At 42.7% G+C, this 24699-nt stretch overlaps 1 protein-coding gene across 7 annotated transcripts in view; it reads left to right on the top strand.

Moving 5' to 3' along the window:
- Positions 1-8487: 8487 nt before the first annotated feature.
- Positions 8488-24699, top strand: part of N4bp2l2 (NEDD4 binding protein 2 like 2) — a 67331-nt gene continuing 51119 nt past the window's right edge. For 3 of the 7 annotated variants that reach the window (XM_042267723.2, XM_006987227.4, XM_016005785.3), the window contains exons 1-3: positions 8488-8621; positions 10363-11609; positions 20783-20907. In XM_042267723.2, coding sequence (XP_042123657.1) covers positions 10363-11609; positions 20783-20907 — 1372 coding nt within the window. In that variant the 5' untranslated portion in view covers positions 8488-8621. Of the gene's footprint in view, positions 8622-8757; positions 9045-10362; positions 11610-20782; positions 20908-24699 lie in introns of those variants that run through there. The other 4 variants (XM_076560108.1, XM_076560107.1, XM_006987228.4 and 1 more) reach the window with 4 other exon arrangements.

Raw genomic sequence — 24699 nt, forward strand, 5'->3', positions numbered from 1 at the left:
AAGAAAAAAAATCTAGCTCTTTGTTATTTTCTTTCCTCTCAATTCTGGACCCCCCAAAGACACAAACCAAAGGCCGGGCGGTGGTGGTGAACGCCTTTAGTCCCAGCACTCGAGAGGCAGAGCCAGGCAGATCTCTGTGAGTTTGAGACCAGCCTGGTCTACAGAGCAAGATCCAGGAAAGGCACCAAAGCTACAAAGAGAAACCCTGTCTCAGAAAAAAAAGACACAAACCAAGTAAGTTTCTTAGGAGCAGCAGAATGAGAGCAAAATGTTGGAACTGCTCACTGCCGTGATCCCTGTTGTTTAATACACAGCAGGCGCTTAGCACGGGACGAGTGCTCGGTAAGTAGTCCTGTTTGGGAACTGCTGCATTTCACATGGGCACGGGGCGGGGCCTCGGAAGTTTCAGAGTCACTTGCCGAGGTGTTGCCAGTTTTACCAGGCATGAATCAGTTGTCAACACTGCGCCAAAATACTTGATGAAGAGAGATGGTTTGTTTTGGTTCATGACTTCCGAGGTTTCCGTCTACGGTTGGCTGGCTGCTTCTTTCTGAGCCTGGGTGAAGCAGAGCATCGTGGTAAAGCAGGTCACCTCCTGGCAGCCAGAAAGCAGCTAGAGAGACATCTCTGAATACAGTTTTCACTTCCAGAGCCTGGCCCCTGTGACTACTTCCTCTGACGACAGTTCCTATCCTAATTTCCACCAGTTCCCAATAATGCCGCCAAATGAGCCCAGGGCTGGAGGTCAAGACACAGTGTCAGATCCCCTGGAACGGGAGTCACAGGAAGCTGGAAGCCACCATGTGGGTGCTGGGAACCAAGCCCAGGCCCTCTACAAGAGCAGTAAGTGCTCTTAACCTCTGAGCCATCTCTCCATCCCCACAAAACAAAATATTCTTTACATTTGAGGATTTAAAAATAGCCAACTTGGCCAGGTGGTGGTGGTGCACGCCTTTAATACCAGCACTCGGGAGGCAAAGGCAGGTAGATCTCTGTGAGTTCGAGGCCAGCCTGGTCTGCAAAGTGAGTTCCAGGGCTACACAAAGAAACCCCTTCTCAAGAAAGGAAATAAAAAAAAAAGTAGCCAACTTGAAATTCATCAGGATAAAATAATTGATGGGATATAGAAAGCATTCCAAAACTCAGTTGTATTTTCTAGTCCTGGAAGAAGGAATGGTGTAAAAACGCTGGTCTTATACATACGTGGTGACAACTTCCTTTGACCATGAAAAGCACCCATCCAGCCCCCATCCGTCTTCATTCACGCTTGCTGCCATAGCTTTGTGCATAGAGCAACACCAACTGACCTACTCAGCTGTGGCTCAGAAGCTCAGCAGGTATCCCCTGAGCTAATTCTGCAGTGTCCACAGGGCCGTGGTCCCTCCTGGAGGCCGGTGGACAGAAAGATGCTAGGTAGATGCCGTTCCTGGCCTATGGATGCTGACTTTCCTGGTTCATGTCTGTTCTCCTCTGTCTTCAAAGTCAATACCGCAGCATCTCTTTAGTTGCCTCTTTTGCCTCATGTCTCTCTCTGGCTCCCTTCTACCAGTCTCATCCACTTTTCAATCCTGACTCAGGCTCAGGTGAATAATCCAGAATAATCTCCCTAGTCTAAAATAATCTGATAAGATAACTTTATTCAAGCTTTAACCATGATGTCCCCTTACATATTAAAAGGTTCTACATGAGTATCTTTGGGAGACATTATTCTGCCAATCATGCCTATTTTGGTTATCTAGCTATTTTTGATGAGGTCCAAAATTAAGGTTGAAGAGATTAGGAAGTTGGGAGATACCAGGTCTACCCTAAATAGACCTCCACTGTGCTACTGCATTTTGAATGGAGCCTATACATACTCGAATTGATTTCTCAACAGCAACAGAACATTTACTACACACCACAAAGTAGGCTGAGCTTTGGGAAACGAGGAGACTGACCTAACTCAAGGCTTGTCCCAAAGGCCAGTCAAATGATCCCTGACGGTCTGCGGCAGGACTTCAATTCCCAGGGGACCATGAAAGGATGCCACACTTCTTATGTGCAGGTCCAAGAAAGTGGGTGTAAACTACTGGGAGTGGGAGAATGCCAGCTGCCGCCTGGAGACTTCTGCAGACTCTGTGTACCTTTTCATCCCGTGATACAGAAACTATTATACCGCCTGGAGACTTCTGCAGACTCTGTGTACCTTTTCATCCCGTGATACAGAAACTATTATACCGCCTGGAGACTTCTGCAGACTCTGTGTACCTTTTCATCCCGTGATACAGAAACTATTATAACCACAGTGAAAGTAATCCAGAATACAGTGTGTGCTGCAGAAAGACAAAGGCCAGGCCTAGACACACAGCTCAGGGGATGGCAGCATTGGTTGCTCCTGCTGGGTAGCATTCCCTGCACCCACACGGCGGCTCACAACCATCAGTGACTCCAGTTCCAAGGGATCTGACAGCCCCTTCTAGGCTCCTTGAGCACCACATGCATGGGGTGCCCATACACACATGCCAGCAAAACACAATTTTTTTAATTGCACTGGAAAGATGGCTCAGTGGTTAAAAGCACTGGCTGCTCTTACAAAGAAAGGACCTGCGTTCCGTTCCCAGCACCCACTTGGTGGCTCACAGCTGCCTCTAACTCCAGTTCCAGGGGATCTGATGCCCTCTTCTGGTCACTGCAGATACATAAAAGAAAAATAAATAGAACTTTAAAGAAAAAAAAAAAAAAAGCAAACCAAGAGAAATGAATAGGTTCCCCCTGTCTCTATAGCCATTTATACTTTACAGATTTTCTTCAATATCTGGAATATCTCAAATGATTTTCTTAATTCTACATTTTCATTTGCTGCTTTGATTCTATAATCATAACCTCAGAAGGTCCCCTCTCATGAAACACACACACACACACACACACACACACACACACACACCAAAGACAAGCAAGTGAGAGGTAGAATTGTCTGGAGAAAGAAGTTCAGTGACAGGGAATGGATGGGATGAAAAAGGTTAATGTATGAAACTGTGAAGTGAATTTTATTTTATTTTATGTTAAGGATGTATCTGTTTTTACGTGTGTAAGTGTTCACCTGCATGTATGTTGGTGCACTACGTGCAAACTTGGTGTCTGTAGAGGCCAGAAGAGGGCATCAGATCCCTGGAACTGGAGTTACAGATGGTTGTGGTACCTCATGGGCACTGGGAAACAATCCCAGGTCCTCTGGAAAAGCAACCAGTACTCTTAACCACTGAGCCACCTCTCCAGCCCAGAAATAAAAACATAAAACCAATTACCTTTCCTAAAGGAAATAAGAGAGTGTTAATTCTGATCCAAACATGAGGACTCATGGCCGAGGATTGCCTCAATCAGGTTGCCTCAATACCACATTTGGGTTTTTGGTTTTGTTTCTAGTTTTGGGGGTTTTGTTTGTTTGGTTTGTTTTTTGTTGTTGTTGTTGTTTTGTTGTTGTTTTGAGACAGGGTCTCACTATGTAGCCTTGGCTGGCTTGAAACTCATTATGTAGACCAGGCTGGGAACTCATACAGATCTGCCTGCCTCTGCCTCCCAAGTGGTGGGATTAAAGGCGTGTGTACCACACTGGCCAATAGCCACATTTCAGCATAGAAATGGTTACATGCAATTTAGTGTGTGTGTGTGTGTGTGTGTGTGTGTGTGTGTGTGTGTGTGTGTGTGTACTTACCCATGTGTGCATATGGAGGGGAAGGTCGAGTGTCTTCACCTATCATTGCTCCACACACATTTCTCTGAGAGAAGGTCTCACTGGAGTGGAGCTCACTGCTTTGGCTAGACTGATTGGCCAGTGAGCCCGCAGGATCCTTGATCCTCTAGTACCAATGGTACAGAAACATACTGCCATGTCCAGCTCTTACGGTGATGAAAGGGGTGGAATTAAAATTACAGAACACAAAACCATAAATAAAAGTATTTTTCCAGACATTCATGGGGAACTGCAGGAAGGCGGATCACAGCAAAGGTGAAAATCTCTGTTCTAGGTCTCGGATTGCATACGATGCAGTTCTTAGCTCTTTGGCGGTTTGCTGAGTAGCTACATTCCAAAGGTTTTCCTTGATAATTGAAAGGATGTTAGTTTAGAGATAGAGAAAGGCATGAATGGCTGGCTAGGGGAATAGAGAGCCCAGAATGACTTTGGTCTAGATTTGCAGCATTCCGAGTGTGTACCATCACAACATAATGGTCAGTCAATCACCCTTTTAGAATCTCTCTCTCTTTTTAAAACAGAATCTGACTTGGTAGCCCTAGCTGGATAGAACTTGCTCTGTAGATCAGCCTGGCCTGGAACTCACAGAGACCCTTCCTGCCTCTGCCTCTTGAATACTGGGATTAAGGGCGGGGTGTCACCATACCCAACCCCCTTTTAGAATCTTTAACATAGTCATTGTTTGTTGTTTTTTCTTTTCTTTCTGGGAACATCGGTTCACAATGTAGATGTGGGTAAGTCAGATGGAGTATATAAAACAAGACAGCCAACAAGGTGAGCACTACCTAAAGTATATTGAATCAAATATATAATACATTTAGAACAGTTTCTTAAGTGCTCTGGATTGAGAACCCATCATTTATGAATATGGATTACAGCAACGGAGTCTTCTGAAATATGCTGCAGTAGTTCTGAAAATCTCAGTAATAGATTGTAGAAAATGACACATCAAACTGCTATATATTGTGAATGGTAAGTAATAGGTTGTAGCAGCCAGGATTCTATAGATCACAGAACTTATATAATGAATGTGTGTGTGTGTGTGTGTGTGTGTGTGTGTGTGTGTGTGTGTGTGTATAAAGGGGGGATTTATTGGAATGACTTACAGGCTGCAGTCCAACTAACCCAACAATGGCTGGCTGTGAACGAAGAGTCCAAGACCCCCGTAGTTGCTCAGCCCCACAAGGCTAGGCGTCTCAGCGGGTCTTCTGTGTATGCTGGAATCCCAGAAAAGTGGGCTCCGGTGCCAGTGAAGGAACGGATGGGCTGGCAAGGTGAGGGCAAGCAGGAGAAGAGCAAACCTCTCTTTCTTCTGTCTTCGGTTTGCAGCAGAAGGTACAGCCCAGATCAAAGGTGTGTCTTCCCATTTCAACATTTGGACTAAAGGCATGTGTCTTCCCTCCTCAAGATCCAAATTAAAGGCCTGTGTCTTCCTGCCTCAAGATCCAGATTAAAAGTCCAGACTAGAAGTGGATTCACCCACTTCAAACTAAGCAGAAAATCTCTCATATGTGTGCCTCCCAGAAAGAAAGAGAGAAAGAGAGAGAGAGATGTGGGGGACCAGCCCCCACCTTTTACAGGGTTCCTATAAGGAGGAGAGAGGAGTAGGAATGATAGAATGATAGGCCTGATCGACAAGAGGAAAGACAGAAACACAAGATAGCTTTGGGAGGACCTGGATCAATATCCATCAGCCCAGAATGTTATTCAAAAGGGCTTTGCATAACAATTCTAAGGGGCGAGGCAACCCCCCCCTAGATACAGCCAAGTGTAGGCCCTATGAAACACCTGGTACCCAGGCCCGTGGTCCAACCATCCTCTTATGCAGTCCTGCTGGGTAAAGCAAGCTCAGATCTCACTAGGAAACCTCTGTGGGCTCCAACAGAGAGAGAGAGAAAGAAAGGAAGAAAAGATAGCCGTTACAGATGTGATCCCTGACAATTACACCAGAAGCTTTGTTTACAAGGGCGTTTTTATTCAGAGGATGCTCTCAGCTCCCGGTGCTCTACAGTAAGCACAAACTGGAGGGGGTAGCAATACACTTCGATGACTATCAGATATGTTACAAGATGCCAGTGGGGAGTGGAATGGGTGGCTCCGTAGTAGAGGCCTTGCCTGCCATACTTGAGGTCCTAGGTTCAAGTCTCAGCACTGAAGAAAAAAAAAAGTCAGTGACTGTTAAAGGAGTATGAACAGTCTGGCATGCTTCCAGCTGCTGCAGGATGACGGGATGTAGGGGGTGTTAGGGGTACAGAGGTATCAATGTGCCGAAGAAACAATAGGTTTGGTGTTGCCTTCTAGAAAACGCCACCAGATTCTTCACAACCGAAGGTAGAAATAGGGATTAAACACAAGCAGGGCAAGGACACTGGTGGTGGCTTTGCGATGCTTCATGAAGTCCATGAGTTTTCTCTCTTTTAGATAATGGCCTTTCTATGCCAACCCCACCTCTTCACTCTCACCTGTCTATAGCATCATCACTCTCAACAAGTGTCAACTGTCACCGGCCCCTCACTTAAGTCCCCTTCTGAGGCTCTTTATGACTCTTGCCTCTTGAGACCTCACTCTGCTTGGGGGACTCTTTGGATCCTCTCATCTCTGGGCAGAGAGATGCTTTCCAGATGTGTGTCCCTCCCTTCATGTACAAAACTTAATCACCAGTTGATAATGCTAAGGGTGATGAACTTTATCGTAGATATCACCTGGATGAGTTTAGGCAGCTCAGAAAAGAAGTGTGGGGTCTGATTGATGAACTGAGTTCAAGCGCCAGAAGCTGTGATAGGAATCTGGATGAGGTGGCAACATCTGTAATCCTGGCAGTCCTACAGCAAGATGGGCCATTCAGACAGGAGAATGAGCCAGAAGCTTACAGGCCAGCCAGCCTAGAACACATAGTGGAAGAGTGAAACAAGAGAAATCCTGCATCATAGCAAGGCGGAAGGAGAGAACCAACTCCTGAAAAGTTGTCCTCTGACCTTTACACAAGTGCCATGAAATACACACACACACACACACTCACACACACACACACACACACACACTCACACACACACACACACACACACACAGACTTTAAGAGAGGGTGCTGTTGTCTTCTCAGTCTGTCATGTGAAGAGACACGCCTAGAATATGCAGTCTATGTTCCAGAAGATGCCCTCACTAAACAACAAATCCACTGACTCACCTTGGACTTTCTACCCTGCCCCCACCAGAAGTATGGAAATAAAAAAGAAACCTAAATGGACTAACACAAGAAGTACATGCAAGCTTCACCTTTGAAATTTTACTTGGGATGGCAAGATGGCCAGTGAATAAAGACACTTGCTGCTAAGCCGGACAACCTGAGTTCAATCCCCAGGACCCACATATGTGACTGAATACTGGTCTGGAGGTATGGCAGCAGAAAACTGCCAGCCCACATGTACAAGGTGCTGGGTTCAACCCCTAGCAACACAGGAGAGAGGGAGGGAGAGGGAGAGGGAAAGGGAGAGGGAGAGGGAGAGGGAGAGGGAGAGGGAGAGGGAGAGGGAGAGAGAGAGAGAGAGAGAGAGAGAGAATTTCTTCTATTTAACCTTTCATCCCATCTCTAAATTCAAACAAATAATACACTATCAAGATGTAAAGTATTACAATGATAACATATCACCATGAATGATGTTGAAAAAAAAATAGACTATATTTTTTAGGGTGGGTATGGTGATGCAGACCAGTAATCCCAGCAAGAGAATCAGGAATTCCATGAGTGTCCTTGCTCACAGGGATTTTGAAGTTAGCCTGGGCTCTATGAGATCCTGCCTCTTCTTGCTTCCCTGGGCACCAGACATGCACATTGTGCGCATATATTCATGCAGGTAAAACAGTCACACGTGTAAAATAAAATATGTGGAAACAAAAAAATAGAGGAAACAAAGGCTGCGGTGAAAAGTTCAGGAAGACTCAGCAAGGGGGGAAGATAGATTGTGAGCCCTCTGGGTCACAACGGTGTTAAGTATTCTGATGTAAATATCCTACCTTGTGCTTTTTAACTATTATACTTATAAATTAAGACATTATTGTGCTGTCGTCAAGAATTATTCAAATATGAAGAGACTGCCGATTTCCTTGTAGAAACTCAAATGAAACATGGTGGGGGGGCGATGGAGAGGGGCAGGCTAATGGTAGTGGGAAAAAGAAAAAAAAAAGGCCGATAATTGAAGCTAGTCATTGGTTGATATTTATTTTTAATCCAACACACATTTATATAACAGTTTTTTTTTCTTACCTGACAGTAAGATCCTTTATAATTTTCCCCGTACGCGTCACCTCTCTGTCACAGGGTTCTGCGGGGCAGACTCTCTATCCTTCCACAGAAGTTCAGGGGCTTAAAATTATACTTGGTAGCGTTTCTTAGAAACCACAGCAACCCAGTTCTGCTATACAAAATGTTTTTTCCTTTGAAATGTAGGTTGATCCTTCTGTCTCCTAAAAGGAACCAGTAAACCGTTCACTCTCTGCGAGGGGCTTAAGCATCCACCTGGAGGCGCCAAACACTCTATTGAATCTTCGGAGGAAGAACGCCAGAGACGGTCGCCTTTTCGGTCCAAGTGAGTGTTTCTTTAAATAACTTCCCCACTCCAGGGAAGGGGACCAAGCCCGCACCTACGTTTGTTGCCAAATCAGCGCGTACGTCACGCAAGGGACTCTGGAAGACCGAGTCTCGGTGCCCCGAGGTGAACTAGCACGGCGGGGAACGCTGGACTTCAATTCCCACAATGCCCGGCGCAAGCCCGCGGCTCTGCCTGGGAAATCCGAGCGGCGGCGGCCATCTTGCGTATGGAGCTGCTCCCGCCCCGCGCGTCTCTCCCGCTCGGCTTTGTAGCTTCCTCTCGGACGGCCTTTCGCGCTCTCGGAGGTTCGTGTCTTTGCGGGAGTTTTGTTTGGTCTGTTTTGTCTCGGGAAGGTGGGGTGGGTGGAAGTACATGCCGAGCTGCGGGGGAGCGGACGCCCGGGTGTGGTTGGGGGAGGTGCTTCCGGTTCCGTCTGCGGCGAACGGCTCCAAGTTTTCACCCGCGGCTTGGCACGACCCCTTGGTTTAACTGTGAGCGTGGGAGCCCGACGAGAGCCTTTCCCCGCCTCGGAGGCCCCCGCAGGTTCTAGACGGGACCTTGTCGTTTTCCTTAAGGACGGCGAAGCTGGGGCGCCCCCGGCCGGGCCGCTTGCCCGGCGGCCCGGAGGCGTTGAGGCCCAGCCAGGAGGCTGGCGGTGCCCGTGCACCCCTCGCTCTGCCTCGGCGATCTCTGGTGTTGGAGTGGGGAGCCGGGAACATGTGACTGAGGTGGGGGCTGTTTCCGGGAGAATGGCTCCCTCCACTGTTGGACTCCGCTAAGGGCCTGCCTGCTTTCTTCCCTGCTTTGGTGGGGTTTTGGGTTTTGGGTCCAAGAGCGGGCCGAAGGAAGTACGGGATTCTTGGTTTCTTAAGGGTTCAAAGAAATGTAAAAGAGACGCGAAGGTGTCTTTTGTTTCGTTCTGTAGACATAATCTCACTCTGTAAGTCAGGATGCTCTGGAACTCAGCTGTGTAGTCAGCCCATTCTGGCCTGAAATCGCCTATTGATAGGATTACAGGGTTCAGACACTGCCTGTCAAGAGAAGTGTAGCTTTCATTAATTTATTGACGGGTCTTGTGTACTGCAGACTGACTTAGAACTTAACTAACTATGTAGTCCAGGCTGGTCTTGAACTTCAGATCTTCCTTCTCCGCCATCTGCCAAAAGCTAGCATTGCAGTTATACACCAGCCTGCCTGCAAAGTTTATTTTTAAGTTAGAGAAACTGCTAGAAAAGGTGAATGCTTTGAGTTTTCTGATTATTTTTCCTAAGCATAATTTGTATCCTCAAACTCTTATTTTTTTTTCTTTTAAATTCTTGCACTCAATTTGGAACTGCTTTATACAACTTGGAGGGAAAAGGTCCACAAAGACTGTGATTTAGTTCAACTCGTGTCGATGCTAAAGACAGGTGATGCAAGTATGGAAACTGAAGGCTGTATTCCAAAAGACACAGTGATTTTAAACAGGAAGGGATTCATGATACAGTGTACCTTAGCCAGTTTAGAAACAAATGCCAGTGATGTATCTGTACACACACATGTAGATACACATACGATACGGACTCAGGTTTCCAAACGTAGGTCCTTAAACTCTGGAATGGATTGTTTAAAGACAGGACTGTTAGCACGGACCTGTAATCTCAACTACTCAGAAGGATGGACAGGTAAGGCCTCCCTGAACTCTACACAGAGAATTCAAGGCCACACTTGTCAACTTAGTGAGACACTGTCTCAGCAGGAAAAAGGTAGGACATAGCTCTGGAGTAGTGTTCATTTAGCATGCATGAGGTCATAAGTTCATCTTCACCTCCAAAAAATGAGGTACACATATATTTTTAAATTATACTAACTTCAGTAAGACTCCTCCTGTAAATTATTATGACTTAAAATAAGTACTTAAAATAAGTGGTTATAAAATTACACGTTGACTTTGGTTATTAAATGCTTATGTCACAAAATCTTTTTTTCCACACTCCTTCCTTATGAAAAAGCCTTTATTTAAATTTTTAAAAATATGACCTAATAATTGTGTGCTTTACTCCTCAGATGCCCTATAGTGAAATTGAAGCTAAGTTTTTGGGACCTGGAAAAGAACTAACAAGGGAACCATGCTCTAAAAAATTGAAGTCAGCTGCAGATGATTGTGTTTTGTCCCATCGAGGTGGTCCTGAAAGTCACAGACTCCAAGAGAAAACCAGAAATAATAGGATCCCCGTGGCCACCATTAACTTCAGAAGACGTATTTGTCCTGAGGAAGACAAAACCACAACTACAGATGTGTTGAAGCCTTCGTACAAGGAGATGCCTGGTGATAAACTAGGTGCTGCTGAAGCCATTGGTTCGAAAGCTTTGCAGGATGGAAAGCCTTCGTCACTATCCAAGGATGACGAAATCTATAGCACAAGTAAAGCATTCATAGGCCCCATTTACAAACCCCCTGAAAAGAAGAAATGCCGAGAAAGGAAGCACGAGACGGACAGTTTCAGTAGTGTAGATGACAAAAGAAGACGAGAAGAAAAACAGAAGTTTATCTCCAAAAAAGTGGAGATTGACACGGAATTATCCCAGTTTTACAAAGAAATTGAAGAGCTGGAAAATGAAAATGATGCTTCACAAGGCAGTTGTAAGGTACCAGAGCCTTCCCCAGAACAAATTATTCCTTATGACCAGGCCTGTGGTACCTTAAAGTCCGAGGAAGAAAGTAAAGACCTCAGTAGTGCTCTCCAGTCACATTGTGGTTACCAGCAGTACTTGGAGAATGAACCAGGCAGACATCCCTGTGATGAACAAGTGATGCCTCCGTTTTGTGATACTTCATTCTCTTCCTTCGGGCCTGAATGGCAGTCAATACATCCTTTTGTCATACCCCATGGTCCTCCTCTTCCCAGTTTTAATTATCATTTTAATATTCCAAGATTCAATGCCCCACTAAATCCACCACCAAATATTTTCCATGGGCAAGATGACTCTCAGATGCAGAACGGGTGTTACGTAGATAGTTGTCAGGATAGCTGGAACTGTTTAACTTTTGATCAGAACGATGAGTATGTTCATTATGGTGTGACCAGCAATACTGTTCAGCCCTTTAGAAATGGCTACAGTGTGCAGGATGAAAGTGTGAGTGATGGTTTCTGTGAAATCAGAGAGTGCTGGAGAGAGCCTTTTCTGGGAGAGCGCAGTGGAGCAGACAGGTTGGTGAGCCAGTGGTTTCCAGAGGAGAAGCTAAACAAATTGCAGAAATTACTTATTCTTCTGCGAGGCCTCCCTGGTTCTGGAAAAACAACATTGTCTCGGTAAGTAAAGGATACCAAGAGAATACTTGATTCCTTACTTAATAAGTGATCAGTGCTAAATGCTCTCATGTTTCTAGCAGAAAATTTATCCACTGTGTTTGGGAGTGACATCTGACTGGAAATACTTAAAAAGATGTATTCTAGTGGAAAAGGGTGAATTGCTGTATATATATTTAGCTTCTTATAAGAGCTTCAAAAGTGAACTGTGAGTAAAACGGCAACAAGCAATGCTGCTTAAGAATTGGGTAGCCGGCATAAGTCAGCTATTCAAGAAAAGCTGGACTCGGCACTAGGAGATCTGGGCTTTGGTACTTTTTCACTCTGCTCTTGGGCAAGTTTTGCTGCTTGTTAATGGAATGAGGGATATTCATTTTCTTAGAATTTGAAAAACAAATTAGGGGTCTTGAATGTATTAAGCATTATGCCATGTTCTTACCTAATTAGGATAGCAATTTTTTATTTTAAGGTTTATTTCTTTTTATTTTGCCTGCATTGGTGTTTTGTTTGGTGAGGGTGTCAGAGCACTTGGAGATAGCTTTGAGCTGCCATGGGGGTGCTGGGAATTGAACCCAGGTCCTTCGGAAGAGCAGCCAGTACTCTGAACCGCTGAGCCATCTCTCCAGCCCAGGATAGCGATTTTAGAAAATATATATTTTATGTGTATGGGTGTTTTGTTTACATGTGTATCTGTGCACCACTTCCAGGAGGCCAGAAAAGTTCCCCTGGAACTGGAGTTACAGACAGTTGTGAGCCACCACGTGAGTGCTGGGAACTGAACCCAGGTCCTCCGCAAGAGCAGCCAGTGCAGTGCTCCTAGCCACTGAACCATCTCTCCAGCCCTGTGGGACTGAATTGCTGTTTAGTTTTAAATTTTTAGTGTGTTGAATTGAGCACTCTGATTAGTGGCGTTAGAACTGGTAATGTTTTTATTGTTACAAAATATTTCAGATTTCCAATTTTCTTTACAATTTAAAGACAGCATTGTCACAATTTGCTCAAGTGTGGAAAATAACTCAAACTATAAATTTCTTGTAGTTTATATAGGAAAGGTTAAAAAAAGTATCTTTGTGTGAAGACTAGTATCTGAAGAATTTACAGATACTTATATTTATTTGTAATATAACCTAAATAAATAAAATTTCTTGAGACAAAAACAGAAATTCAGTTTATAGTATAGATTTTCAAGCAAGATTTTAAGCTGTTTTAATTGATTCATGTTTTTGTGAAGGTTTTGTAGAGAATATGAAGTTAAGACTCAGAAGAGTGAACTTGTCTTACAATATTCTGGATTTAGGTTATATCAGAGAAAACAGATAGTTGAGACTTGGAAATTGGTTGATGTAGGTCTACTAGTTAGAACTGAATATTAAAAAAGAAAAGAAAATTAGGACAACAGGTTGGAGAATGTTGGAATGGAACTCAATAGAATTTCAAGAAGGCCTGAGAGATTAGGTAGAGGTGATTATGTCTTGAGGAGAAGAAGGTGGAACATTTAAAACTGGAAGGATGCAGCAAGATCTCAGATTCAAGGCCAATCTGGGCTAGGGACCAAGTTATAGGCTAGCCTAGGCAACATAGAGAACCAGTCCCCTAAGCGGATGCTTAGTAGGAAGTGCCATTTGTGTCAGATTTCAGTTTAGAGAGTACTTTGACAAAGGAAAGTTTGGGGAGCTGAGTTGTTTTCATTTTATAGGCGCAAAGCCTAGACGAAATAGTTGAGGTTAATAGAAACTACTATTAAAAACCAAACCCCTTCCTACCCCCAGAACAGAAAGTAAGAGATCAAAATGGTAATGTGCTTCCCCCTATGTTTTCATTTTTAAAAGGCTTTACATTTTCATTTGTCTGTCTGTCTACTGTATTTACGTGTGTATGCCTCACACGCATGTGCCTGCCTTCATCTGTAGTACCTACTGCATACGCACTTTATGTGTGGTTCCTCACTTCAAGGAGCGTGGTTAGAGACAGGAAAACACATACACACAGGAGTGCCTCTTTAGATTGATGGACATTGTTTAATGAAGACAGCTCCCCTTTGGGTTGTGATTTTTGTTTTGTTTGGTTGGTTGGTTGGTTTGATTTTGGTTTTTTGGGACAGAGTCTCTATGTAGCCCTAGCTGTCCTAGAACTCACTATAGGCTAGGCTGGTATTGACCTTACTGCCTCCCAAGTGCTAGGACTAAAGAGGTCCCCCACCAGCCCGGCTTGACTCCTTTACTTTTAAGACTCTACCCCTGAGTTATTTGGCATCCAACATAAAACCATACACAGCTTCATAGAGGTGCTAGCTTTCACAGCAAGCTTTGAAGACAGGAAAGAACACGGAATTGTTGGATCAGAACCCTGCCGAGCTGGAGCAGTGAATCAGCCTCCCTTTGCTAAGGAGCCCCATTCTTAGTTTAGTCCTTATCTCTCCGCCTCCACAATACCTGTTTGCATTTGTTAGTTTGCTCTATTGGTGTGCGGTGGCTTCTTTAAAGGTGGCTTTAGATGCCTCCTGTTTGTTTTGAGATACTGGCTTACTATAGTAGCCTGAGCTGGTCTGCAGCTTACTGTGTGGTCCAGCATGTCCCGGAACCCACTGAGGAGCTCTGACTGGGACTGACTCATGCTCTCTGGTGCCTCGGCTTCCCAAGTGTTGGGATTGTAGGCATATGCCATTACTTTTGAGGCTTTTCTTTCTCTTGTGCATCCTTAGTAGTTTCCGAATTTATATAGTTTTTACCTTTACTACTTTGTGTTCAGTATAAGCTATACAAGACAGCATTATCTTCTTGTTCATTAACGGTTGACCTAAGCCATTTTAGTCATAAGAAGGCAAGAGTTAGTTGTTTCTGGTTGGGAAACTCTACCAACCATTTGTGTGTTTTTTTTTTTTTGTTTGTTTGTTTTGTTTTAGTTTGTTTGTTTTTTTCGAGACAGGGTTTTTCTGTATAGTTTTGGTGCCTGTCCTGGATCTCGCTCTGTAGACCAGGCTGGCCTCGAACTCACAGAGATCCATTTGGCTCTGCTCCCAAGTGCTGCGATTAAAGGCGTGCACCGCCGCCGCCACCACCCCACCATTTGGTAATTTTTATTATTTATTATTATTTTATTTTTTGGGGCGGGCGGTGTGTGCTGGGGATAGAACCTGAGCCGTGTGCATCCTGTACAAACATTCTCACACTGAACTTCATCCCCTAGCCCCTAGTTTTGTTTGTTGTTGTTGTTGTTTGTTTGTTTGTTTGTTGAGATAGGGACTTTCTAGAAAATGGAGGCTTGCCTGAAATTTGCTGTGTAGCAGAGGCTGGCCTTAAACTTAGCATCATCTGGGGGCCGGATTACATGCATGAATCACTACACTTGGCTCGCTACTAGCTTTTTTTTTTTTTTTTTTTTTTCCCAAGATTTATTTATTTATATGTATACAGTGTTCTGCCTGCATGTACAACTGCAGGCCAGAGGAGGGATTATCAAAGATAAAGGGAGGTTGAGACATTTGTAACAGTTTATAGTCCACATTTGGAGACTCATCCTTGCTTCGTTAGCAAGGGATATGATTTCTCTGATTAGACAAATACCTGGGCTATAGTTTAAATCATCCAAATGATCTCATATCTGTGCTAAAATATTTTAAGGTGAATTATAACAATTATGTTGGATATAATATATACTTTATATTTTAAATTTATTCAGTATTGTAAGCAGAGAACCAAGCTTGACAACAGCAGCTGTAATTTGTTCAGTGTCTGTATACAGAGCTACTACCCTGAGAGGAGGTATTAATAATTATACAAATGAGTATATAGAATGGTTTAGTAACCTTATAACATGCCATCTCTAGAACTAGAAGTTTAGATTTCTAGAGATAACTTCAGAACTTGCCTATTTTTTTCCAAAACCATATAGTCTCCAACATGATGCATGCCCTAGACATTTACTGATGGCTTCATTCATTTACTCAAGGTCTCAGTACATAGTACAGGGTGTACTAAAACTTGTGAATTTCCTGCTTGCACCACCATATCTAGCTTTTGCTGAGAATTCTAAAGCAAGAGACGGTGCAGTTGTCCCTTGGTTCTTGGGTGAGTTGGTTGTGGGCTCCTGTACAGGTATCAAACTCCTTGGATACTTAAGTCCCTTGAATAAAAGGGTATCACATTTGTATATGCCTTATACATATATTCCCATGTGTGCATTTAAATGATCTCTGGATTCCTTAAAATACCAATGCAATGTAAACGCTGCATATTTAGTTGTACTGTGAACTGGTATTTTAGAACAGTTGGGAAAATGTGCTGTAATGGTAATAGGATATAATTGACGGATTTATGAGAAAAATTTAAAACTCTGCCTTCTGTCATTCAAAAAATAACTACTAGATGGTTAAAGGACTAAAGTAAAAAAAAAAAAAACAAACTAGAAGGTGGCTGGAGAGATGGCTCAGTGGTTAAGAGCACTGGCTGCTCTTCCAGAGGTCCTGAATTCAATTCCCAGCAACCACATAGTGGTTCACAGCCATCTATAGTGGTATCTGATGCCGTCTTCTGGCTTAAAGGTGTACATGCAGTTAGAGCACTCATACACATAAAAATACCTTGAAGAAATATCGTAATTTGGGCCATCAAACCTAATGACCAGAATTTGATCCCTGGAACCCAGATGCCATGTGTGCCCTCACACCACACACACACACACACACACACACACACACACACACACACACACACACGAAATAACTGTTGCTAAAGAGTAAAGAGTTGCTAAAAAAAAAAATCTAATAATTTACCATCTAGGAAATTAAAACAAAACAAACAAACAAAAACTTGAGAAAACAATGTTTGGTGTTAACTTTTTGGTTTCTTATTTTGTTTTTTCCAGACAAGTCTCTGTGTAGCCCTGGCTGCCCTGGAACTCACTCTAGATCCTCCTGCCTCTGCCTCCCAAGTGCTGGAATTAAAGGTGGTTGTCACCACCGCCTGGCTGGTGCTAACATTTTTATTTAAGCCATTTAGTGTGGTAAGTGCTATACATGTTACTTTCTGAGAAAGGGGGATGTGGGGTTAAGTATTTGAGATGAAGTGATTATCCTGTGTGGGCCCACTATAATCACAAAGCATCTTTTTTTTTTTTTTAAGATTTATTTGTTTGTTTGTTTGTTTGTTTATTTATTTATTATGTATACAGTGTTCTGCCTGCATGTGTCCTTTCAGGCCAGAAGAGGGCACCAGATCTCATTACAGATGGTTCTGAGCCACTATGTGGTTGCTGAGAATTGAACTCAGGACCTCTGGAAGAGCAGCCGGTGCTCTTAACCGCTGAGCCATCTCTCCAGCCCCCACAAAGCTTCTTAATAAGAAGGTAGCAGAAAGGAAAGTCACAGATATAAACACAAGAAGCAGGGGTCAGAGGAGAGAAGGCTCCACATTGCCTACTTTGTACTAATGGTCAAAGGCCCCACAAACCAAGATAGTGAGTGTGCCTAACCTAGAAACTAGAAAAGACAAGACAACACTCTCTAGAACACAGAGAAAGACATTGACCTTCAAAACTGCAAGATAATAAGTTCTGGTTGTTTTCAGATCATTTGTTACAGTAACTATAGGAATTAAAAGCACTGTTTGAAAGTGACAGATTTTTTTTCCTTCCCTTTCTCTGGAAGAGAGTGGTCTTAGTTGAACTCAGTAGGAGATTCTTGTTTCTGCTCTTAAGTTCTTTATGTCTTACCCGAGAAAATAAGGTAGATGCTCCAAAGTGCTTGAGTACGGTGCTTCTGCACTAGGGTCTCAGCCTGTGCCAGGTTCACTTAGATTGTTTGTTTTGGTTGTTTGGACTACTAGCCCTGTCTGGCCTAGAACTCAAGAACTTACTGTGTAGATCTCACGGCTGCCCTGGAACCCAGAGATCCACCTTAAAAGCTAGTAACCAGATCTATTCAGAAGCCTCTTGGGGAAGAGACTGTCCAGGATCATTGTAGGCCACTGGTTTGGGAGGCAGAGGTATCCCTGGCCTAGCACTGAGAATTTGATTTCATGACCTTTGTTTCCTGCTGCATAGTCAGCTTCACTGGCAGAACTGCTGTATTTATTTTCTTTTCTAGGCTTGTTTAATACCACATTGTCAGGGTTTTGAGAATTGAATGAGATCATAGAGATGTATGAGTCATGGTAAGTTCTCAAAAGATAGCTCTTTTGAGAAACTGTGACTCAAATGGCCACTGATAGTGTTTAATTAGTTGTTTGATTTACTTAGTTCCAAGATACTAACATTTTTAGACTGCATCTAGAAGACTTGATGAGATAATTCAAGTATAAGAATTTTGAAAATATGTTTCTTTTGGTTCAGATGCTTTATAGCGTATCCCATTCCCCTAGGTTGATAAGCACTTTTTTAATTTCCTGAAGTGAAGCTTCATACCCGAGATAGTTGTGGAGTTTGAAAAGGATGTGTGCACACTTCCTGCTGTCTGGGAAGAAAATGTCTCAAGTCAGCCTCAACTGTTACTCATTATGATTTATGTATTCAAGAAGGTCTTTGGGGCTGGGCAATGGCGGCACATGCCTTAATCCCAGCACTTGGCAAGTGGATCTCTGAGTTCCAGCCTGGTCTACAAAGCAAGTGCCAGGACAGACAGGACTGTTACACAGAGAAACCCTGTCTTGAAAAAACAAAAACAAAAAGTGTATGTGTTAAGAGTTTTACCTGTGTCTGCATGCCTGGTGCCCGTGGAGATCAGAAAGAGGCATTGGATTCCCTCCATAGTTGTCAGATGGGTGCTGGGAATTAAACCTGAGCCTTCTGCAAGAGCAGTCAGTGATCTTAACCACTGAGCCATCTCTATCGCCCCAACATTTAGCTTTAAAAATGGTTTCCTAGGGGCTGGAGAGATGGCTCAGAGGTTAAGAGCACTGGCTGCTCTTCCAAAGGTCCTGAGTTCAATTCCCAGTAACCACATGGTGGCTCACAACCATCTGTAATGAGATCTGGTGCCCTCTTCTGGCCTACAGGAATACATGCATATATAATAAATAAGTAAATAAGTAAATAAATAAATAAATAAATAAATAAATGATCTTTTTTTAAAAAAGCAAAACAAATTTTAAAAAAAGAAATAATTTCAAAAAAATTTTTCCATTCACAAAAAAAGGATTAAAAATCTTTTGTAGTCTTTTTGAAATCAGGCTTTCTAGGCTAACATACAAACTAATCAATTTCATTGTGCATTTCACTCCCCGCCCCCACCCCACCTGCTTCCTTTCTTCCTCAGCTAATTCTCCTGCTTTCTCTCACGTGTGGTATGTTACCTTGATTTCTCTCCCTCCCTTAAGATCTCAGTCCTCTCATGGTCCTTTTCTAATTTTCTGACCTGGAAACAGCACAAAGATAAATACACATCATTGAAGCATTTTTTTATATGTCAAGTTATCTATTTAAGCAAATATAGACATGTCAGCTATGGTTCGGAGAAAACTATAAAAATTGAAATCTGGCAGGGTGGTGGCACACGCCTTTTTCCCCAGCATTTGAGAGGCAAGGGCAGGTGGATCTCTGTGAGGTCAAGAGCTACAGATGAATTCCAGGAAAGGCTCCAAAGCCACACAGAGAAGCCCTGACAAACCAAAACCAAAAAAACTTGAAATCCAACTCTATTTCCTCCAAAGAAATACATAGACAACACAAACCCTAACTTCTGTTTAGTTTATTTAATGTAATTTGCTGTAATTCTGCTAGAACTTACTACAAAATACATAATACACTATAACTCAGATTTAAAGTTTGCCACTTTGATACGTGATACCATTTTTTATTTTAAGGTCTTAAAAGCTGTGGGGCGGAGCAAAGGCCTTTGTCATGTTAGTAGCTGAAGAAGTCCTCCTCCTGCTACCTTTTGGTAGGAGGCACTCTCAACTCATCCTGGGACTGGATTGTTTCACTCGTCAGTTACTTCTACCAACTACCCCGTCCACCTCCTTCACATGCTCCCGAGATGTCCCCTGGTTGCTGATTGAGAGGGAAGAGTGAGACTCAGGATGTTTTCTGTAGGGTCAAAGCCTTGTCTCACTCCCAGTCTCACTGCTGATGGGAATTCTCTTGATAGTCGGAACTTTCATTACTACCGACGGCTTCTCTTATCATCACTCCTTAAACAATGTGGTGGACATGGCTGTTTGCACTGGATTAGGTAATATAAGTAATCCAAAGATGGTTTCAAGTATATGTAAGATGTATGTAGCTCATAGGCAAATATCACACAGTTGTATACACAGGGCTTGAGCATGTTTGTTTGTTTGTTGATTTTTGGGTGTTTTTCAGGACAGGGTTTCTCTGTCTAGTTTTGGTGCCTGTCCTGGATCTCGCTCTGTAGACCAGGCTGGCCTCGAACTCACAGAGATCCGCCTGGCTCTGCCTCCCGATATGTAAAGTAAATTACTTGTACAGGCCAAGGTAAGTGTAGTGGATTTGGTTTCCTTTTGTTTGTTTGTTTATGAAAAATACTGTGGTTGAATAGCTAAGAACTTTAGAACTGATAGTCCAGGATTCTGAATTCTTTTCAGCTTTTATTTGTCTTTCTGTCCACATATCCCCATGTACTGTATATCATTGTAAGATGGCATCATTTTTTTTCAAAGCAGAGCTTACTTGTTACTGATCTGATCTGAGACATTTTTATTTAGCATTCAGTGATTAATTTCATGTAACAATCGCTAGTTTGTTATACTTTGGCAGAGCCCAGGTGGTTTGCAGTCTTATGTCTTGGGTTATTTCTTACTCTCACATGTGGATCTTCTGTGTTTGTGCTTAATGGAAATGAGTTTGTGAAAGCTGTTCTGGATCAAATCTGTTTCTCCCAGATGGATCTCTTACTTAATCTTACGTGGTTTTTACATTACTTGTACCAGAGAGAGACAGTTCTAGGTATTCAGTACCAATTCACACAAAGTTAAAACATGCATAATTGTTAGCTGATGTTATTTGGGAAGCAGTGCATGGTGTTTTAAAGTCACAATGCAAATGCTGGTCTAGAGTTTTCATCTCTGTAGTTGGATAGAGTGAAGTTTTGAAGTGATGTTTAGAATCTGGACAGTCTGAAAGGATTGGCTCCTCTACTGTTCTACCTGCAGTGGCCTTAAGGAGTCAACGCCAGGTGTCCATTGCTAGCTTGTCATAGACCTTATGATTTCTTTTGTTAACAGAATTCTGCTTGGTCAGAGTCGCGATGGCATCGTGTTCAGCACTGATGACTATTTTCATCATCAAGATGGGTACAGGTACAATGTTAATCAACTTGGTGATGCCCATGACTGGAACCAGAGCAGAGGTTTGTTTTGGGCCAAGGCTCCTGGGATGGAGTATTTGACCTTGAGTCGTACCTGGGTTTTATTTTAACTTATAGACTTTTGCCACTGAATGACTTTGACAGACTGTTAATAACCCAGAGTCCCAATTTCTTATGTAAGACATGATAGTAATTATATTTGCCCTCTCGGGTAAAGTTTGTAAGAATCAGTGAGCTTAGATAAAATGGGATGATTTGTAGAAAATATAAGCTGGGGCCGGGCGGTGGTGGTGCACGCCTTTAATCCCAGCACTGGGAGGCAGAGGCAGGTGGATCTTTGTGAGTTCGAGGCCAGCCTAGGCTACCAAGTGAGTTCCAGGAAAGGCGTAAAGCTACACAGAGAAACCCTGTCTCGAAAAACCAAAAAAAAAAGAAAATATAAGCTGATAAAATACAGGTGGGGGACATTTCAATACGCTTCCTATTTTTGCACCTTATGACTAATTCATAAAACTCTTATACCTTTATTTTGTATTCTGAAAGCTGTTTCCACCCTGTATAATGCTGATGTCCTTAAATCTTAAACAATGCTTGTGTTAGTTTTCCTTGTTGATATTATGAGAACCCTATCAAATACTTTAATTTTAGAAGACATGGGTCAGTTTCTTTCCATCGTAAATAGTGGTCTCAATCCTGATAATCCATTTGAATCATATAGGGATCCCCTTACCTTTAAAAAAGGGCTTGTCCTTGGGGCTCAGCCCTAGAGATTCTGCTTCAATTTGGTTTAGAATGAAGCCTAAAAACTGGACCTTTAAAAAAAATATTTTCATTAAAAATTTTTATGTGTATGGGTGATTTACTTGGATGTAGATCTCTGGAACTGGAATTACAGACAGTTGTGAGCCACCACATGGGTGCAGGGAATTGAACCTGCATCCCTGAAGAGCAATCAGTGCTCCTAACAGCTGAGCTATCTCTCTAGCTCCGGGTTTTTTGTGTTTGTTTTTGTTTTTAATCCTCTAAATGATTATAATTTGGGATAGATCTAGAACTATCTAAAAAAAATACATGTGCTATAAGTTACTTTTAAAAATCTACTTTTGGGCTGACAAGATGGCTCAGTGAATAAGGCATTAACTGGGCTCTAGAATCTGCCTGCCCTAAACATGTCTGTATTTGGTACTTCCTTGTTGCTGAGACCCAATCAATACCCAGCAAGAAGCAGCTTAAAGAAGGGCTTGTTAGCTGGGCGGTGGTGGCGCATGCCTTTAATCCCAGCACTCGGGAGGCAGAGGCAGGTGGATCTTTGTGAGTTCGAGGCCAGCCTGGTCTACAAAGCGAGATCCAGGAAAAAGGCACAAAGCTGCACAGAGAAACCCTGCCTCGAAAAAAACAGAAAAAAAAGAAGGGCTTGTTTGGGCTCACAGTTTAAGAAGGGATCCCTGGCAGGGAAGGCATGACAGGAATGTGAGTGATGCAGCTGGTCCTGTCATCATCTTATCTACTGTCAGGAAGTAGAGGACCCCTTTCCTCCAGCCATGCCCCCACCTCTCACAGGTACCTCAGCCTTCCAGAACAATGTTATTGTCATTAGGGGATTGATTGTTTGAACGTGTGAGCCCATGGGGGCATTTCCCCTTCCATACCATAGGGTGCATCCAGGCCTTGGACATTGCAACCCAACCCTGTTCCCTGCAAAGTTCACTCTCAAGAACTGTTGAGCCTAGTTACAAAAAAAAAAAAAAAGTTGTGGAAAGTAAATCTCATGATGTTTTAAGTGAGTTTACAATTTTGTGGTGGGCCACAAATCATGACGATTCTTTGCCACATGTAGCCTATGAAATGCAGGTTGGACATGCCTCATTACATTATATTGAATTTAGTAGTTTGAATCCTGTATGTCGAGAAAATTTCCATCTTTTGCATTCAACTGATCATTTTTCAGAAGTTAATTTTCTTGTCTGCTCTCCCTGAGGTATACATACACTGCTGTCATTAACAAATGGCTCTCGGTGACAGTGACTCTTCCCTCGGGGTCAAGGAATGACATTGCAATAAAGAGGGTTTAGAATTACAGTTGCATCCCCTTCAGTCACACATTTGAGAATCATGAGTCTAAGAAATCCACAAAAATCAGCTGAACTGTCGTATTGAGCTACTTGACATAGGAAATTTTACTTGTGGGTAGTGCCTTTCTTTTATATTAACGTTCAAAAGCATCACTTAAGTTTTTTCTTTCCTTTTTTTTTTTTCTCTTTGAGATTATCACCATTCCACTCATGACTACCAGAAATTACCCAAGGAATCCCACTCCACATAGGCCTAATTCTCCTTACATGACAAAAAATTGCCCCCCCCTTCAATTCTTTTCCAAATTAGTGAACTCATAGACCCAAATATCCTCATCACATCAGCAACCCTTTCAGTCCTTACTGGAGCATGAAATGAACTCAACTAGACACAGACACAAAAGAATTACCCATATTCATCTGTTACCCATATAGGATAAATAATTTCTACTCTCCCCTACAACCTCTCCGTCACACTTCTAATGTTGTGTGTCCTCACAGTTTCCTTCTTCATTAGGCTCCACACCTGTTCATTTACGTCAGTCAACTCCATGTCACTTACAGGAAACAAAACCCCAGTCATACTACCTCTCAGTCGTACTACCTGTCATTTCCCTAGCTCTCCTTTCTGGGGGAAGCCGCCGTCCACTAACAGGGTTTCCACCCAGTGAATTATCATCACTGAACTACTGAAAAATAACAACTTCCCCTTAGTTACACTAATAGCAATTACAACCCTAATCAACTTATTTTCTACACGCCTAATTTTCTCCACCTCACTAACCACTTTTCCAACCAATAATCACTCCCAAATATTTATTCACCAAACAAATCCAAAAAAACAACCTTGCTATTTCCCCATTAGTAATTCTAAGTATATTTACCGTACCACTCTCTCTGTAGCCCTGGCTGTCCTGGAACTTTCTTTGTAGACCAGGCTGACCTTGAACTCATAGAGATCCACCTGCTTCTCCCTCCTGAGTGCTGGGATTAAAGTCATGCCTCACCATGCCCAACTTTCTTTTTCATTTTTATTTATTTATTGTGTGTGTTTGTGAGAGAGAGAGAGCAGGTGCACATGTACTCAGTGTGTGGAGATCAAAGAACAAGCTTTTTTCAAGAGTGATCTCTCCTTCCATCTTGTTTTGAGGCAGGATCTCTCTTGTATCTGTTGCTGCACTCTGCTCCAGGCTAGCTGGACTGGAAGGGTTAGACCCGTTCTCCTGTTTCCGCCTCCATCTTGCTGTAAGAGTTGTGGAATTGTAGGTGTGTACCATTGCCCCTGCTTTTTAATGTAGCTTCCCGGGAATGGGCTCAGGTTTCAGGCTTGCATGGCAAGCGCTTATCTGTCTGAGCCATCTCTCACATCATTTTTATATTACAGAAAAACTGTTTTGACCTAGAAAAGATCTTACTTAATGCCTCAGTGTTTTGTTACACTTTTCATGTAAAAATTCCTTCTGTGTAAGTAAATCTTTGCTTCTTGTACTTTGCTGTTTATCACCTTTATTTCCTGTTAATGAAATTTGGGTCTAGACTGAAAACTTCATTAGCTGTAAATGGACACAACACTCCAAGATGTGTTTTTGCAGTTTGTTGGGGTTGGTTTGTTTGTTTTGTTAAAACCAGCATCCAGTCCAGAACATATCTTGTATTTTATCTTTGGTATGTCTTGTATTTCATGGCACTTACTGAAAAGCTACTATAGTTTTCATTTTAAATGCAAAGATGTATTTCTTAATATCAAATATTTAAATTTTAC

The sequence above is a fragment of the Peromyscus maniculatus genome, chromosome 23 (assembly GCF_049852395.1).
Source record: "Peromyscus maniculatus bairdii isolate BWxNUB_F1_BW_parent chromosome 23, HU_Pman_BW_mat_3.1, whole genome shotgun sequence".
NCBI lineage: Eukaryota > Metazoa > Chordata > Mammalia > Rodentia > Cricetidae > Peromyscus > Peromyscus maniculatus.